Source organism: Danio rerio, chromosome 17, assembly GCF_049306965.1.
Source record: "Danio rerio strain Tuebingen ecotype United States chromosome 17, GRCz12tu, whole genome shotgun sequence".
Classification (NCBI taxonomy): domain Eukaryota; kingdom Metazoa; phylum Chordata; class Actinopteri; order Cypriniformes; family Danionidae; genus Danio; species Danio rerio.
Genome location: NC_133192.1, coordinates 38,727,462 through 38,746,919, shown reverse-complemented (window position 1 = coordinate 38,746,919; position 19,458 = coordinate 38,727,462). Strand labels below are relative to the sequence as shown.

At 40.9% G+C, this 19,458-nt stretch overlaps 1 protein-coding gene across 4 annotated transcripts in view; it reads left to right on the top strand.

The window, feature by feature from the left end:
- The window catches only part of mapre3a (microtubule-associated protein, RP/EB family, member 3a), a 33,276-nt gene extending 16,011 nt beyond the window's left edge, over positions 1-17,265 (top strand). For 2 of the 4 annotated variants that reach the window (XR_012392755.1, XR_012392754.1), the window contains exons 5-7: positions 7,971-8,121; positions 8,511-8,663; positions 12,694-17,265. Coding sequence is in view for 2 of the 4 variants with exons in the window: in XM_005158846.5 (XP_005158903.1) it covers positions 7,971-8,104; positions 8,511-8,663; positions 12,694-12,762 (356 nt within the window). In the remaining 2 variants the exon portion in view is untranslated. 4 annotated transcript variants of the gene reach the window in all.
- The last annotated feature ends 2,193 nt before the right edge of the window (positions 17,266-19,458 follow it).

Genomic DNA, 19,458 nt, shown 5'->3' with positions numbered 1-19,458 from the left:
AAATGGGATTTTAAAAGTTAACTAAAATGGCACTGTTCTTAAAAAGTAAATGTACTTAAAAGTACTTAAATGTAAAGTATAATCATAAATAATAACAATGGTCATACTCTCGGCCATGAGTCTGGTCTAAGACAACACATAACGAATAATTCTATAAAACATGTTTTTTGTATTCTATAGAATTGTCTATAGCAGTGGTTCTCATTTCACCAAGTACCACCTCAGAAAAAAATGTCTGTCCAAGTACCACCATAATGACTGGTATTGGAATATATAGTAGGCCCAATTAAGCGACTACAGCTTACTACAAAACTACAGATTATAACTTATTATGAATATTTATTATTGTCAGCCATTTAAACATAATAAATAGTTTGAACAATAACACACTTACAGTTAAAAAAATTAATAAATTAAATGTCAACGTTTAAATTAAAATGTGATTTTAAAAGTTATTTAAAATAGCACTGTGTTCTTATAAAGTTAAAAGAAAACTGCTGTACTTAAATGTAAAGTATAATCATAAAGTAGCCTATTCATCAAAACCTGCAAATGTTTCGTGAACCTCATAAATATAGGTTATACCATATGTCATAATATACATATTTAACTCTTTTTAATAAATTTGGAAATATATGTTGCATGTATATATGTCTTATTTTTATGTCTTTGAAATTTAAACGTTAACTTGTATTTTAAATATATGAATTGGATTTACATATTTCAATTAAATTAGATCTGCTTACTGCTCATTAGAGTAGGCTATGTGTGTCAAGGAAGCAAGTGATTAAACTATACCTGTCAACATTGGGATGTAAAAATACGAGATACGCCCTTAACAACCATTACAAGTATGGGAAGGAAAATAACCTCAAATGATAGAATACATAACAAACATTAGAAAAATGAAAATAAATTAAAAAGTTTATCCTATTAAAATCAGTTTCCTGATCACATTGTTGTTATCTTACGCGTCAAAGGGTTAAAAGTGTGTTCATTTTTTTACTTGAATTATTTAGCGATTCCTCCGCGTACCACTAGAAGGAAGCCTGCATACCACTTGTTGTACATGTACCAGTTTTAGAACCACTGGTTTAAACCCTTTTACTAACAATCCTTTATTGACATCTTACACCTGATGGAAAAGCGTTGACTGATTTAAGTCAGTGTTGCGCAATAGAGGGTTAATAGCCATAAGCTGCTGCCTTCGGAGAGCTAGAACATTAGCAGAAAGTCAACTGCTTTTGTGGTTATTGGGGTGGATTGGGGAATCTGAACTCCATTTAATTTGTAGTCACATCTTGTCACACTTCCCTGACTTTGGTTAAACCTGCCAGATATTAAGTGAATAGCAATCTTTCGAAACAGTTAATGTTTGATCACACACATACACAGGCTTAACCAAAGTAATGAGGTGACAAGTTGCCTGTGCTGTAGCTTATTAAATGCTGATCTTACTGAAGCTCATTTTAGAGAGCTATTAGCTCTGTTCAAAATCCTAGGGTGCAAGATTAAAAATAACTGTAAAACCTTTCCTAATGAAGAATGCTGCTGCACTATGTAGAAAGTTTCAGATCAATCATGTGTGATGGTTTATTTTGGCCCACTAGGATTTGGAACAGAGCTAAATGAGGTTAATTTTGCTTATGCATTTAATATTTGTACACCGTTTTCACATTCAGGTCTGTTCTGATCCAAAGAAATGTCATTTTTTTCAAATAGAATTTACCTTCTTTCCAAGATAAAACCATGTTGTGTCTTTACATCAACTTTTTTCATTAGTTGATGATTTTTTTCTCACCTTGTTGCTGTTACTGCATTTACTCTTTTCTTTATAATATTATTTTAGGTTTTTTTTACCTTTATTATGATAAGACAGTACAGTTCAAACTCGGGTCGTCGTGAGCACGTTGGCACACAGTACCACTAGGCTATTGGTGCCGACGCATTTATTCTTTCTAAAAAAAAAAAAAAAAAAAAAATTATTTGTAATAATTTCTTAAAATAATAATATTAATAAGAAAATTAAATTTATTTGGAAGGTTTTAAAAACTGTGGATTGCTTAATTCCCTCATTAAAATCTATGCAGGTTTTAAAAGTGTACACTATTAAAAAATGTAATTGATTTGTGTTGGAGCCACATAAAGAATTAAGTTAACTTATTAGTTTTTACAATGTATGTGGATTGAACATAAAACAATTAAGTTGTCTAAGAAACCTCAAGCATTGTGTTGATTCAGCTCATTTTAAGTAAGTTGTTTGAACAAACAGCAAACATGATGTTATTAATATACGCTCAAAAAACATTTTTGCTGCTTGCTTTGCAAACTACTTATTTATAATGAGCTGAATCAACACAATTCTTGAGGTTTTTCTGAGGATAACGTTCGAGGTTACTAAAGTAACCCTTCGTTCCCCGAGGAGGGGAACGGAAGCACTATAAGTGGATTTGATTGTAAAATCCACGCATTGGGAGGTTCGGTTCAGAAGCTACTCGTCTGAAAGAGTATTGAACGGGCCAATTAAGAATGAATTGGCAGCGCAAGCCTGCGCAGGTGAGCGGCATAAGCAATCAACTGAGTATATAAGCTCACCTGGCGCCAGCAGACGCTATCCTTTTTAAGCTGAAGAGACTTTCAACAGCTAAGGGACAGTCATTATGGCGACGGAGTATAGTGCTTCCGTTCCCCTCCTCGGGGAACGAAGGGTTACTTTAGTAACCTCGAACGTTCCCCTTCGGGGGGAACTTCAGCACTATAAGTGGATTTGATTGTAAAATCCACGCATTGGGAGCCCATTGAAAGCGCCATAATGACTGCACCTTACCAACACCCCCGATGATGAGATAGTCAAGCAAGCGTGACGCACCCACATCATGGGGGGCGCGGTCCTCCAACGTGTCCCTGGCCCTAATTTATCCTACTTCAACAGAAGTTTTACGGATTTATATATATTTTTTGGGAAGTCGTGAGCATCTAGATAATTCTAGAAAAATACGACAGTACGTTGGGAAGCGTGCAATCCCGATAGGGAGGACGCTGCGGAGGCCATCCGTTACCCAAGGGGGGATGGATGGCAGAATTTACATATGGACTAGCCCTAAAAAGGGGGAGTACGCATAGCAAAAGAGTGGTTAGCGGGGAGGGAAGACACGGGTCCGCCCAGGGGGGGGGGGACTTAACCGTGGCTGAATAAGCATATGGGATCGCCTAGTGGGGACCACGCATAGCAGGCACCTTTACCCAAAACGCGGGCTGACCAGCGGGCAGACCTACAACGTAGTGGGCCAGCAAGTGACTCCTCCGCTGAGTCAGTGCTGGGGGCCACGGAGGAATCTGCAGGGCTCACCTGACGGGGAACTTTACTGACAGATAAAAAGGCGCACGTATCTCCGTGTTAGGGAAAATGGCGCAGCAAGCGTGTTTCAACACCCTACCGAATTGTTTCCTCAATCACCAAGGGTTACCTAATACCCTTGAGGAAACCGGCTCCACTCGCAGATTGTAAAACCTTGCAAATGTGTTGGGTGTTACCCAGCCCGCAGCTCTACAGATGTCTGTTAGAGGGGCGCCGCGTGCGCACGCTCGAGAGGATGCGAAGCTCCGAGTGGAGTGCGCACGCGCTCTCGGGGGACGCGGCTCATCTCGGCTCTGATAGTGAAAGAAAGGCATCCACAATCTAGTGGGAACTTATTTCGGTACGGCACTTCCCTGCTGCCGACCGCTATGACAGACGAAGAGCTGCTCAGATGATCTAAACTCTGAGTGCGGTCCGGATAATACGCAAAACGCGAACTGGACAATAAAGAAGGGCTGGGTCTGCCTCCTCCGAGGGCAGCGCTTGCAGGCTCACTACCTCGTATTAAAACGGAGTGGTAGGAACCTTGGGCACATATCGTGGGCGGGGTCTCAGAACGTGAGAGAAGCCAGCCCAATTACAGGCACGAGTCACTGACCGAAAAATGCCTCCGGGTCCCCGACCCTCTAATCGATATCAACGCGACCAGCAGAGCTGTCTTCAGGGACAGAAATATACTGAGTCGAGGATCGAAGGGATCTGACGCGGCTTGTGTAGCGAGGGCGAGATCCTAAGAGGGCATGAGAGGGGGCGGGGTGGATTAATTCGCTTAACGCCCCTGAGGAACCGGATGATGAGGTTATGCGTTCCCACGGTGCTGCCAGCCACCGCGTTATGAGAGCGGAGATGGCAGCCACGTAACCTTGAGTGTGGAGGGCGACAGCCTGCTCTCCAACTTCTCTCGGCGTAAAGAAAGCACAACGCTGATCTGGCAAATTACGGGGGTCTTCTCAGCGAGAGACACACCATTCAGTGAATAGACTTCACGTCAGGGCATAGGCGCGCTCGGGGAGGGGGCTCTAGCCCGAGTGACGGTATTAGCCACCGCAATCGGAGGTTACCTAAGTCTTCCTCGCGTCTAAAAATCTCTTCAAAGATCGGTGAGGGTGCCAGGTGGTGCCCTGTCCCTGAGAGAGTAGGTGCTCTCTCGAAGGGACTGCCAGGGGAGGGCTATCGCGAGGGAGAGCTCTGACATCCAGGTCCGGTTGAGCCAGAGGGGCGCAACCAGCAAACTGTTCCTCGTCCTCCCTGACCTTGCACAGTAACTGCGCGAGCAGGCTCACTGGGGGAAACGCGTATTGCGCGTGCCCCGAGGCCAGCTGTAAGCCAGTGCATCCGTGCCGAGAGCACTCGGTCAGGGAAAGAACAACTGGCAATGAGCGATCTCGGGGGAAGCAACAGATCGATCTGGGCTTCCCCGAATCGCGCCCATATCAGCTGAACAGACTCGGGGTGGAGTCTCCATTCTCCAGGACGCAAGGCTGCCGTGAGAGCGCATCGACTGCACGGTTGAGCTTGCCTGAATATGAATGGCGTGCAGCGATTTCAGCCGCGGATGACTCCAGAGGAGCAGACGGCGGGCGAGCTGAGACATGCGGCGAGAGCGCATACCCCCTATACGGCTGATATACGCCACCGCCGCCGTACTGTCCGTCCTGACCAGCACGTGTTGCCGCTCCAACACCGGAAAAAAACGGTGGAGAGCGAGGAACACTGCCAACAGCTCCAGGCGATATGCCAATGCAACTGGGTACCTTTCCACAGGTCCGCAGCCGCATGCCCGCAACGCACAGCCCCCCAGCCCGTGTTGGAAGCGTCTGCTGAAACGACAACAAGACTGGACGCCTGTTCTAGAGACACCCAGGCCTGTAGGAACGAGGGGTCGCTCCAAGGGCTGAGGGCGCGGCGACACAGCGCAGTAACAGAGACTCGGTGTGCGCGCGCGTGCCATGCGCGTCTGGGGACTCGATCGTGAAGCCAGTGCTGAAGTGGTCTCATATAGAATAATCCGAGCGGCATGAAGCGGCTGCGGATGCCATATGCCCCAGGAGCCTCTGAAATAGTTTCAGTGGGACCACTATTTTACTGTCGAGCTCTCTCAGACAGTACAGCATCAGCTGAGCGCGCTCTCCGGAGAGGCGCGCTGCCATGGTGACCGAGTCCAGCTCCAGCCCGAGAGAAGAGATCCTCTGCACGGGGGCGAGTTTGCTCTTTTCTCGGTTGACCTGAAACCCCCACAGGTGGAAGTGCCAGAGCACTTTGTCTCTGTGCATAATCAACTCTGTGCATAATCAAAGAGAGGGCAAAATTCAGCCAGTCGTAAAGAAATTGAGTATGCAGATGCCCGCGAGCCGAAGGGGCGCTGAGGCACCCTCCGCGGGCTTGGTGAGGACCCGCGGAGACAGAGAGAGCCCGAAGGGGAGGGCTTTGTATTGCCAAGCTCGACCTTCAAACGCAAACCGCAGAAACTCGGTGGCGAGGAGAGTGGAGACATGGAAATACGCGTCCATCAGGTCTAATGCTGCAGACCAAAGAGCAAGTTCCCTCTTCTCCAGATGGCCTGTCCCAGGGGCGCTTCGCGGTCCGTTGCCGGACTTAGCGGCGTTCTGGGCAGGGGGGCTGCCTGCTTCCGAGGTGCCCGACGCGCTCGCTTCGCCGGAGGCGTGTGCGGGGGCGGAGCAGCTCTCGTAGGCGGGCGCCTTCGGCGAGGAGCAGGTATGAATGGCACGGCGGGCGGAGCGGGCTACGGACCGCCGATAGACATCACCCACCAACTGCTCTCTCACCGTCTTGAATTCCTGGGTGAATTCACAGACAGTGTCGCCGAACCTGGCTGGGGATATGGGGAAGTCAAGAAAGCGGACTTTGTCGACTTTGCGCATATCAGCCAGGGGTGGCGCTCCTGGACCACTAATGTGGACATCGTCCTCCCCAACGCACACGCAGCGGACTCAGTAGTCCGAAGAGCTAAGTCGGCGGCGGTGCGAAGCTCGTAAGCCTGGGTTGGACCCACCCTCGTGCAGCTCGGCCAGCGCCTGCGCTTGGTAGCGCTGGTAGGTGGCTATCGCATGCAAGGCGGAAGCAGCCTGGCCCGCAGCTATGTAAGCTCTAGCTCCGAGGGAGGTAGATAACTTACAGGCTTTGGATGGGAGACGAGGCGGACCCCGCCAAGAAGAGGCGCCGCGCGGATTTACCGCCATCGCGCACTCAACCTGAGGAATCGCCACATACCCCCTGGCTGTTTCACCGTCAAGAGTGGTTAGGGTGGAGGAACACGCAGCACGAGCAGAAAAAAGTGCTTTACAAGACCGCGTGAGCCTACTGTGCACCTCCGGGAAGAAGGGAACGCCCCTCTAGTCGGTCCGGCCGCGGAGCTGGGGGATAAACCATCTCCAACCCACGGCCGAAGCAGCCCGGGAAAGCACGGCTAACATGTCCGTTTCAGGATCCGTAGTGACAGCGCTCACCAGCCCGAAGGGGGCGAGCGGGTCTGGATCATCATCGGACAATGAAAGCCCACCCTCCGATGCCGCGGTGGACATCTGGTCTCCGGTGTCATCGGGCGTAAGGGCTACCATCTGTTAGACGGATCGCTTCCCCCGCCCGAAGCTTGGATGGAGCGCTTAGAGGAGCGGGAGGTCCGCGGGCCCGTGGGCGACGGATTATCTCTCGCTGAAACCCTCAGATCTGCCCGAGTGCCCGCTGCAGAGCAGGGGACAACTGGGGTGGTTCGCCCTTTTGCAAAGGCTAACCGCGATCTTGCGCAACAGTCATGGCATCGCAATGACGACATGAACTGCCCGCGAGCAGCGCATTAACATGCTGGACCCCCAGACATGCAACGCAGTGCCCGCGCCCATCATCCGAGGACAGGAAACCACCGCATCCAGAAACGCACAGTCGGAGCGCCGTCCTGATAAGGACGTGCTGCACGACTGTGTTGCTCTTTCTGTGAAGTTTGCAACTTTATACGCACCGCTCTGGAGGACCGGACCCAAAGAACGCCAGGCAAGGGAGAAACCCAGCTCGACCGTCTGCCACTGCGTGTACACACTCTGGACCGGGAGAATGCTCTCGTTCGCTCAGAATCGCTGGTCACAGCAGGAGGAACCCTCATCGACTTGATCAGAAAGTCTCTGAAGCGAAAAGGATAGCGTCTGCTGGTGCCAGGTGAGCTTATATACTCAGTTGATTGCTTATGCCGCTCACCTGCGCAGGCTTGCGCTGCCAATTCATTCTTAATTGGCCCGTTCAATACTCTTTCAGACGAGTAGCTTCTGAACCGAACCTCCCAATGCGTGGATTTTACAATCAAATCCACTTATAGTGCTGAAGTTCCCCCCGAAGGGGAACTTAATTGTTTCATGTTTAATCCACTCTATTTTGTAAAAACGAATAATGTTTAAACAAATTTTGCTGAAACAACAAATGAACGACTTGTGTAAAACCATGCATTTTTTAGTGTATGTCTTTGGGTCAGAACAGATCTGAATATATTATAAGAGCTACAAAAAAAAGAAACGAGACAAACTGAAAACTTGCATGGATCAGTTTTTATTTCTCTTTTTTTTTTTGTTGTTGTTGCTCAAATGCAAAATATTTCCAATTTCAGGGCCTCAGAGAACATCACCAACAGTACCTAAAAACATGCCCACGCCACAGAGGGTGACGACCACCATAAGGAAGAACCCCACACATGCCCGAAACGGGGGGAGTGATGCTGAAATCACGGAGCTTAATCAACAGGTAGAGTCCCCGGGAGGGTAAGGATGACTTACTCTACCTTAGAATACTTTGGATTGTATAGGAAGAAAAGTGTAGGAAGATTTTGCTTTTGTCATCTTTTTGTCTTCCTTATCTTCAGACCATTCCTGATCTTCTATCCCAGCTGTTCAGATAATCGCATTTAATATTCTGAAATTAGTCTAGAAGTGAATCGTGTCATTATAATAATCAAATAGACTTTTTCATGAAACCCTTCACTACCTTCTTTAAGATTTTAACAGATTTGTGTTTGTTGAGCGTCAATTAAGACAACATTAGCACCTGTTAGCTTTAATTGAGGGGAAAATGGATCATTCTGAGATTTTGTCTGCTGTTTTGATGAGCTGTATCTTCATTTTGTTCTTTGTCTTGTGCTTTTTTTTTGAAGTTGATGGAGTTGAAGTTAACTGTTGACGGTCTGGAGAAGGAGAGAGATTTCTACTTCAGCAAACTACGAGACATTGAACTGATCTGTCAAGACCATGAGGCTGAAAGCAGCCCGGTTATCAGTAGGATAATTGACATTCTGTATGCCACAGAGGTACTTCTAATGCCTTTATATGTTTTGTTTTGTTTTTTGCCAATTATATGACTGATCTACTCATCAGGTCAATTCATACACCGAATACAATTCATATTCAAAACACCGGAAAAAAAAAGACTAAAAGTCAAGACAACAAATATTTGTTGTTTAAGTTAATCAGATTTCAACTACATTTTTTAAGCTATGCAAAGTAAAAGTTTATGGGCCCTATCATACACCAGGCGCAATAAGGCGCAAGACGTGTTTGGGCGATGTGTTGCTATGTTCAGACCAACGCAAAGCAGTTGTTCTGCTTTGCACCATGTTGTTTAAATAGCAAGTCCATTTGCCCGGCTTTTTGGACTCTTGGGTGTTCGGTCCAGAATGGAGGTGTGTTAAGGCGCATTATTGCTGTGTTGCTATTTTGAGTAATTAAAATAGACTGCAGGTCTAAAGTCTAGCGCAGAGCCCTTTAGTTGTGTGCCTTAGTATACACATTGCTTAATACGCACAGGATGTACAGCAATACGCAGTTATCTTTACAAATGAAAAAGAATTAAAGGATTAAAATATTGTACAAAAATTATAACTTTCTACGGAAATATAAAATCCACTAAGTATAGGAGGAGGACAGGAGGAGGCTCGTTCTTTATCCTTGTGTTGTAGATGGTGTGTTTAACTGTTTTCTCGCTAGTGAAGCGTTCAGTTTTTTTTTAATTACAAAATCCGCCACGTAAAAAGCAAATGCGCAATGATGTGAATCAACTGACTGTTAAAAGGAATAGGGGATAAGACTTATTAAGAGAATAAGCACACCGTTAGACCATTTGTCACGGTGTGGAGCATATTTTTCTGTCCTGAAAATAGCAAAAGTGGATTCGTACATGCCCTTAATGCTTTTGCGCCCTGCTATTAAGACTTTACGCCTAGATCATTAAATAGAGCCCTAAATCTAAATTTTAATCAGTTGTTGAGATGACTAGTTAATTTGATTCAAATAAAAAATGTAAGGCAGCAAGATTTTTTAACATTATAATTGGCAAAATCAAGATCTGTGTTTTTTTTTTACTTTAAAAACCTTAAAGAAAGCTTTTTTTTTTAAGGCTACGTTCACACTGCAAGGCTTAGTGCTCAAATCTAATTTTTTCTCAGATCTGATTTTTTTGCATGGCTGTTCACACTGCTCTTATAAATGTGGCCAATATCAGATTTGCAGTGTGGACAGATCATGGTCCTAAACTGACCCGCATGCGCAAAAGTGCATTATGCAGAGCACAAAATGTCTAATTATCCGCACACGTGTATGCTGCATGAGTAAGCACGTTGTCAGATCATGCTTTTATGATTATTACCTTTTTCACGGACAACCGTGGTGTAATTCATAAAGTGTAAATGATTGCTCTGCTACTACTAATGTGTATTTCGGCATTTGAGACCTAAAATAAGTCTCCTGTGATAAAAAAAAAAAAACACTGATCGTTTGTGATTTATGACAAGTGCTGTGCGTGGCGCTCTGACCACCGGTGTAGTGAACTCATCAAGGGTTAATGAGCAGCCGCAGACTGAACTGTGAAGGCGGAGTTGGTTTATCTCAGTTTGCGGAGTCATTTAATTTTACTTCGTTATAAACAGCAGACACATGCAGAAGAGCGGTTTGGGTGCTTGAGCAGCTGCCCTTTTTTTTCTCTCGAAGAGAAAGTTCTTCCTCATTTGCACCCGAATCCCCTATCTGCAACACCCACAACGCTTTTCAGCTTCGTGATCAACCCGTGCCTCAATCGTTAAACAGATTAGTTAACAAGGACCAGTTATGCCTTCAAAATCTTTTTCAACATGAACAACCAACTTTCTGTGGTGCTGTAATCGCCCTGTGTACTATTCTACTGTGCTGCTGAGGGGTAGATGAAGTCTGCAGCACAGAATGATGACGCATGTCACCCAAAGATTACGTAAAAGTCACATGAAATCCGACATGACCGTTCACACTGTGGTCGCATTGCAGAACATCAGATCTGTGTCTGATTTAAGACCACATATGGAAGTGGCACAGATCTGACCTGAAAAGATCAGATTCCATGCGGTTTGGGCTGTTCACACTGTCAGTCACATGAGGGGGAAAAAAATCAGATTCGGGCCACATTTACCTGCAGTGTGAACGTAGCCTAAGTGGTCAACATGGTGCAAACTTCAAACAAATGTTAAATCTTGTTTTAAAGCTTGTTTTAAATTGTGTTAACCATAAACATCTTGTTAAATATCCTTGCATGAAACAATGGATTAAATAAAAAAGCTATTAAAATACAATCTTACATATTCAGGATTTAGGAATAATATTTTGCCTTAAAAAATGCTAAATTTGACATTCAGTTTTTGAGGTGAACTCTACAACTCAACACCATTCCAATTCATATGGGCACTTTAAAACTGAAAATGTTTGCGAAATAGTAAAGACAATTGCATGAAATAGCAGTAACTTTCAGTTTAAATCAAAGAAATGAAAAATCAAACATACAGAAGTTCTTTACAGCTTTTTAATTCCTCTGCATTGACAGGCATATTTGAACTTTGTCCTAGTATTATTTTTATTTGTATTAATCTTAATTTTGTTATATATATATATATATATATATATATATATATATATATATATATATATATATATACATACACACACACACACACAATTATATAACAATTATATACAAACAATTATATACAAGAATACGAACATAAAATTTTTTTTAATTATGCTTTAATACAGGAGTTCCCAAACTTTTTTCCCAAAACAATGATTGTGACTCGCGACCCCCAATATCCTCTGAGGTGGTTATAAATTCAGAAAACTTGCATGCAATGGTGCACACACACACACACCAATAGACCAAAGTCTATTCTTCTGTTAATTTTTTTTTTTATGTATATCAGTGCTGTAAACGGGCCAGAAAGTTTAACCTGGTGTTATAAAATCAATCTGCTGCATCTGACGCTATTGCTGTCTTTAATATAATGTATTTACCCCAGGGGTCGCAATCCAATAGAACAAGTAAATAAGCTACTATAATAACTATAAACGACTGTTTTTTTCTCTTCAGTTGGTTATGGATAAAATATGTTAATTCTTATGGCCTAATAATAATAAGTAGATTTTTGGAAATCACCAGGCGACCCCCCTTCATTGTTCTGCGACCCCTCAAGGGATCCCGACCCCCACTTTGAGAACCACTGCTTTAATACATGGCATTTTGTGCCACTTACATGTTGTGCACACTTACATTGGTGCCCTTTGTTTAGTAATACATAGGCCCACATAAAATCTGCGTGCACAAAAATCAGCAGATCTCATCAGATTTTTAGCCCATCATTAAATCAGTTTTTTTTTTACTGTAAATTTATGTTTATCAATTTTTAAATTAATTACAGTAATGTTATTGACTAATATAAAAATGTTCATATGATTTATTCACAATATAGTTTGTGATGTAATATTTTGTCTTGTATTAGCTATATTACATGAGAGACTTGCTTTGTTTACCAAATAAATGGGTCTAATTGGCCTTGCATTGTAAATATTAAATAAAAGTAAAAAAAAAAAAAAAAGGTTTTCCCAGAGATGGGTTGCGGCTGGAACGACATCCACTGCATAAAAACTTGCTGGATAAATTGGCAGCTCATTCCGCTGTGGCGACCCTGGATTAATAAAGGGACTAAGTCGACAAGAAAATGAATGAATGAAGTTTAAAAGGTATTATTTTTCATTTCTTTGATTACGTTTTTAGTTACTTCGATACTCCCAAAATCATTCTGCATAAATCTGCTGATTTGTTACAAAATTATCTGCAGAAATAGCAAAAAAATTCTGTCTGGACCTAGTCGTAAGGCATTACATGTTGGTCATAAAAGTGATGGGAAATAGTCAAATGCCTAATATGAAACTGCACTAAAATCACTGTAATATTTCAAATGTTACTTTAATTGTATACATTTATAGAGGCAGAAATCCAAGTTTAAAATCCATGATCATGCTAAAAGATGCTCATTCTTCATACAGGATGGCTTTGCACCACCAGAAGATGATGAAATCGACGAGCAGTCTCACTTGGACCAGGACGAATACTGAGCCTCCTCTTCCACATGGTCGTGACCCGTTCACCATTTCCTCTCCCCATCACTTTGAATGAGTCCCCCCCAAAACGCACGATCTTAAAATCCCCTCAGTTTCCTCCAGATCTATGGGCTCACCATATATACTCGATCTGTTTGTCCTCTGACACTGGTTTATGCACCTCATCCAGACAGTAGCATCACCACCACCACCAACAACAACAACACATCCTAGCAGTCTCAGCATGTATTACATATCGACATAGAGAATGAACTACAAAGGTAGGCATATATTGTGGGTAGCGCAACGGACTGAGAAAAAAATGTAAATATTGTGATGGGAAAGACATTTTTAAAAGGAAAAAAGTAGACAGGTGTCTCCTGGAATGCAGTCGTTTGTTGTGAGAATTTCATACACATTTCCTTTAAGGTCTGCCTTGGCTCCATTCAGTATGAAATGATCAGTATCAGTCTATCATCTGTGTCTTCGGCTCTAATGTGTTTCTCTCACTGACTCCACACTTTACATTTCTGATAGTTCACTCAGAAATAACGATTCTGTTTTCATTTACTCACCGTCAAGTTGTTCCTTACCTGTAGGACTTTACGAAGAGGGATAAAAATAAGGTAATTTTTTCCACATGGTTACAATAACCAAAGAGCTTAGAATCACCAAGAGGAGAAGGGTCTGTCTGCGGACTGCAAGACAGGGGCATAACGTGACGAGGCCTTTGGGGCATAACTTGTAGTACATTAGAGGCGAAACTTGATGTTTGAGGCCCACATGTCAAAACTATATTGTCAGCAAGATGGCGCTGTACCTAAGTTATTACTGCCTACGCCTACTCCACACCTAAACCCAACCATCACAGTTATTAACTCTTCACCTTCCCCAAACTTAAACTCAACCATTACAGTTATTAACATACAGCAACAAATTGCAGAGAATTTCATACTTGACACGCTTGCCATTGTACTGTTATTTGCAACCACAGGGGGCGGCGCCAAGTTGACTGTCATGGCAAAACAGATAAAGTCAGCGAGTGAAGTAGCATGGTGGAGTTGCTAATGAATATAATATTATATCAAATGAATTGGTTGTGGATAAATTTAGAGAAAGCTCATGAAACATTTGCTGAAAATGTTCTCTGGTAAGTATTTCCGCCATCACGTTGTGACGATAACTGCAAGTTTCGCCTCTTCATCATACGCCCCCATCTTTCAGTCTGCAGACAAATTCACTTGACCAAGTGGCGACACTCTGTTGCTATTTGGGGAAACAGCCACTAGATGGCGCTAGTGTCATGCAGAGGCCATTTTGGAATGAAAATTCCGATAAAATAACAGCACGTATAACTAACGCTAGACAGAATGAAAGACATAAATATGAGTTCAATATTATATATTCATACCCCACTATTGGAAAGCAACATTTTAAACAATATCTCAGTGAAAAGAAAACAATTTCCAAATGTTGACAAGACTATGATTTATATAATATCTGTTTAACCTATGATAGGAAAGTATACAAGGTTAACAAAATAACTTCAATTACAATTTTTTTTTTGCTTTATTTAAATTAGGGTGGTGCAAAAATGAGTATACCACACATTAAAAACTACTTTTTCTAGTTTGTATGGCCACCATGGTTTTTAATGACAGCACCGAGATTTCTAGGCATGGAATGAACAAGTTGGCTCCATTTTAAAACATCTATCTTTTCCATTCTTCAAAAATGACCCCTCTTGTAAAATTGCTCAAAGAGATGCTCAATGTAATGCCTCTTCAGAATTCCCCATATGTGTTTAATTGGATTCAGATCAGTACACATATTTATAATAATAATATACATTAACATAGGTGTGTGTGTGTGTGTGTGTGTGTGTGTGTGTGTGTGTGTGTGTGTGTGTGTGTGTGTGTGTGTGTGTGTGTGTGTGCGCGTGTGTGTGTGTGTGAATGATTAATTTATGTGTCAGAATTCAATCATTTTGGACAAAGTGGCTTTTTACATAAAAGCTTTATTAGTCTTTCTTTAACAGACAACACTGGACAAAAATACTATCTACTATTACATATAATACTGCAGCAAAAAGTGTACTGCGAGTCTGTTATCAACATCCCTTTTTAAAAGTCATGTTAATTTAATTGAACATGTCAGTATTCATTTATATTATGCCAGTGCATAAACTAATAAATTAAAGCAGTTTAAAGTCATTTCAGCTAAAAGTGAGTTTCAAAAAAAATGAGTATGGTCAAAATATATACATTAGGTCTGTAAAATAAATGATGAATAAAATAGATGATTGTGATAGTAAGTGTTGTATTTTTGTTTTTCAGGTTGCATCTTAGCTTTAATGTGCTTTTTAAATAAATTAATGACAAACAAAGCAGCTGCTTGCCATCATGTAAGCAATAAGATATGGTCGATCGCTTTCAATCCAAAATGGCAGAATCGCCGGAATCGCTCTATTGAGTGTCGCCTCTTGGTGATTCTAAGCTCTTTGCAATAACTGAAGCGTTTAGGCTTTAAACAGGATGTGATCTGTATGCTTTATTCTTATTTATTTGAGCAGTTTTTGTTAAAATAGCAGCATTAATTTATAATTTAAACAGTTTTCTGATGATGAAATCAATTTGTACAATATATATTCTCGTCCTAACAAGGTGTTGTTTTGTTGAACTGTGAGCTGATTCACTTTGAGTATTATTATTGTCATTTTCAATGATAGATCAAATATAAAAACAGTGTTTTTATTTAGTGTCGACAATGTTACAATAAAATATATTGTTTCAAGAACAACTCGTTATTATGAGAAAATATAGCGTTTTAACAAGACAGCATCTTGCTATTACAGCATCGTTGAGTCTACAAAATAAAATGTGGTAGCAATGTGCCACAATATTGAAGAACTGTATCTTGAATTCTATTTAATTAAATTGAAGCCTTTCACCCAGCGGTGTCCAAACTCCTGCGAAGTTTAGTTCCAACTACAATCAGACACACCTGGGATAGCGAATTAAGCTTTTAATAGGCTTTCTAGAAACATCCTTGCAGGTTTGTTGAGGTTAGTTGGAGCTAAAATCTGCAGGACAGGATTGAGTTTGGAATCCCCTGCTCTCAGCAATACATTTTAGACTGTATTTCACACAAAAAGTTATCTTACAGCTACAATATACATTGCATTTACAGTTGAAGTCAAAATTATTAGCCCCCTTTTTCTTTTTTAATATTTCCCAAATGATGTTTAACAGAGCAAGGAAATTATACAGTATGTCTGATAATATTTTTTCTTCTGGAGAAAGTCTTATTTGTTTTATTTTGGCTAGAATAAAAGCAGTTTTTAAGTTTTTTAAAATCCATTTGAAGGTCAAAATTATTAGCCCCGTTAAGCTATTTTTGTTTTGGATTGTCTAACCTGCCATCTAGTCAAATAGTAATTACTGTCATCATAGCAAAGATAAAATAAATCAGTTATTAGAAATGAGTTATTGTAACTATTATGTTTAGAAATGTGCTGAAAAAAAGCTTCTCTCCGTTAAACAGAGATTGGAGAAAAAATAAACAGGGGGGCTAATAATTCTGACTTCAACTGTATGTCCAATTTACATTTATTTATGCTGCTTTTACATACTTTTTAAAGCTTGAAATCTTCCATCCAGTCTACAATCAAAACAACACATCTTAAACAACACAACGGTGAATAATTAATGATAAAAATGTCATTTTTAGGTGAACTGTCCCTTTAATGAAAAAAACATTCAAATATCAAGTCCATCAATCTTTTATATCTGCTAAGATACCGATGTCAAGCTCGTCAGTGACATGATGGACAACTGTAAATGCTAAGCTGCGGACAGGACTTTTATACTTTTAAACGTGGATGAGCCAGTGACAGGGTCAACTCAAATGGCTTTAAAATGTGTAATGTACAGTATGACAGGTTGTTTTGCTAATTACCCAGGGAGCATGTGAATGTTATACATTGACAATTGATGAGTGAATGTTCAAAAATCGTTCTTGTTTTTCTTTTTGTGCTGGATTTTGACATTCTGACTCCTCAGATTGACAAGTGGAAGCTCAGCATATTGATGGAAAGTGCTGTCAGCGTCAAATCTAGCTTGTTTTCATGAGAGCGTTGAGCATGAGGGACAGAACTCGTTGTTATTGTGCACATTTTTTTTTATTTTAGTGGCAATCAAACACGAGATACTACTGATCAGATGATGTCATGTCGAATTGAACTGACGTTTGCTGCTAGTGTTGCTGCATTAATGTGACTCTTTGTTCGTTTTTGTATTTTTTTGGCTCAGCTATTGAATAGCAAATGGGCTTATAACCATAAATCACTTCAGATTTGTAAAAGGCCCGGATCAAATTAGACAGAAATGCCAGACGCCGCAGTCACTGGTTTCAACCTCTCTCTGTGTAGAGAACCTGAGTCGTCTTGTATTGTCTCAGTATGGCCATAATTGTGTTTGCATACATTGTTTTGAGTAAATAAACATTGGTGAAAATTGACATTGTCCACGCATTCTATACAACAAACCATCATGACAAAATGCATTTTTATTATTCTTTATGCTTAAGATTTAAAATGTAACCTCTCATTGATACTCATCCAAAATGCCTCAGCAGATTTACCATTAGTCCATCTGTGGGAGGAAATGACTGGATAACTGCAATGAGTTTAAAGCAACAGCACAACATTACTCTTCGAAGAGCTTCACTGAGCACCTGCAGCCCTCTGCTCTATAGAGACCGACCTAAAAGCAGAGATCAGCAGAGATCAGTCCCTTTATTAATCCGCGGTCGCCACAGCGGAATGAACCGCCAACTTATCCAGGACATTTTTACGCAGCGGATGCCCTTCCAGCCGCAACCCATCTCTGGGAAATTTTTTTAATAACATACAATTTAATATTAACCTCATCTCAATGAGCCTGGTGGACACCATGTTTTCAGCACAAGACTATTTGTTTAATTTTGGAGATCATCCTCCATGTTCAGTTTTGGCCTGTATTTATTTTCAATGTCTTTAATTATCATAAAGGAGTCAGAATGTTTTACCTGGTGCTATAAAATCAGTCTGTGTTAATCTATCGTACTAATCTAATACGCGATCCTATGAAAAAATAATTAAAGGCTGCGTTCTTTTTATTTGCATGTTGTTGCTTTTTATGTATCGATCAACTACTATTTTTATTTACTGCGGGTTATGGATAAAATATTAATTAATTAATACTGTAAGATTTTGTGAATACTGCATCTTATTTTTTTTGCGGATAAACTAGTCAGATGTCATCATATCTACACTTTAATAATGTAATAAAAATTGCCAAAAAAATTAAACAAGAATAATTTTTAAAACACAAATTTATTAAATCAAATATCATTAGGAAAAAATAGCAATCTGTTAAAGTTTTAAAGTAAAAAAAAAAAAAAAAAACTGCAGCCCACTGTCATTTATAAGACAAAAAACAAACTGGCCAGCACAACTGTCCTCAGTCCCAATTTGGCCATTTTAATAAAAAAAAACTAATAATTAAAACATAATAATAATAATAATAATAATAATATTATTATTATTATTATTAATAAATCAATTGTAACGAATTCTTTTGAATTTGTCTCTTTGGTAAAAAAAGAACATTTGAAAATTCCTGGATATCAACAATAGCCAAAATATATTTAAATTAATTTAATATGGTTCGCTTCTGGTGCTTCACACCTTTTTATTGCTTATTTTTATTGCAGAATTAAGGTCCAAGATTTAGAATAAAGTTTTCTGTAAAATGTTTTCTCTACTTAAAAACAATACAGTAGTGAAAGAAGACTTCTCTTACATCAGATTATATTCCCACCGAAGCAACAGCCGACAGAGGATTCCTTTTGGTCTTAAAGCCGTTTTCGATGGATTATTTTCATTACTTATGATGGCATAGCAGTCAAAATAGGATAAATGAGCTCATGTATGGGACAAATTCTGGACCTTTGTCAGTGAGGGTGCCAGGTCTTTCGAACCCGCCTGGCTAAAGGCCTGAATAATTAGGACATTTTTTTTTGCCTATAGTAAATATGTTTTAATAGATTGGCTGTAAAAGTGCACCTACAGGTGTTTCAGGAGCAGCTCAAGTTTATCCAGGTCATAATTTAATTTAATTATATGAATTTTGTCTAAAAAAAGATCACAGCCTTCCAGTTTCATCTTGGATGCATCCCAGACCACCTTCTGAAGTGGTTTGAGCGATCGGAAATCTGATCAGAATAAAATGAATGAAGTGAGCAAACAGCCTCAGTAACACAGGCGTGACGGGATTAGCGCCTTTTGCTGTGAAGTGACATCTGATGGCTGGGGACTCCGCTTGCCATTAAAGCTTTCGTCGGACAGTTATTTAAAAAACAATAATGTCAAAAATAGAGAAATGGAGGTCATGGACAAGTCAATAAATATACAGGACGTCTCGGCTAATGCGGTCAGTTAACCACAGATTTTCATCTGTTAGGAAGTACGTAACTTTAACCTTACTCTGTTTGGCAGTCTTTTTTTAACATGTTCAATATTTTGCGATCATAATGTCGCTGCCTGCCTTATCTGCCTCTCTTGCTCTTTTTGACCATATAACGTTACTCTGTATGGACAAAAAGCATAGTTCTGAGCTCTTTGGTATGGATGTCGCAAATCTGACCACTCAGTCATGTCACGTGACTCGC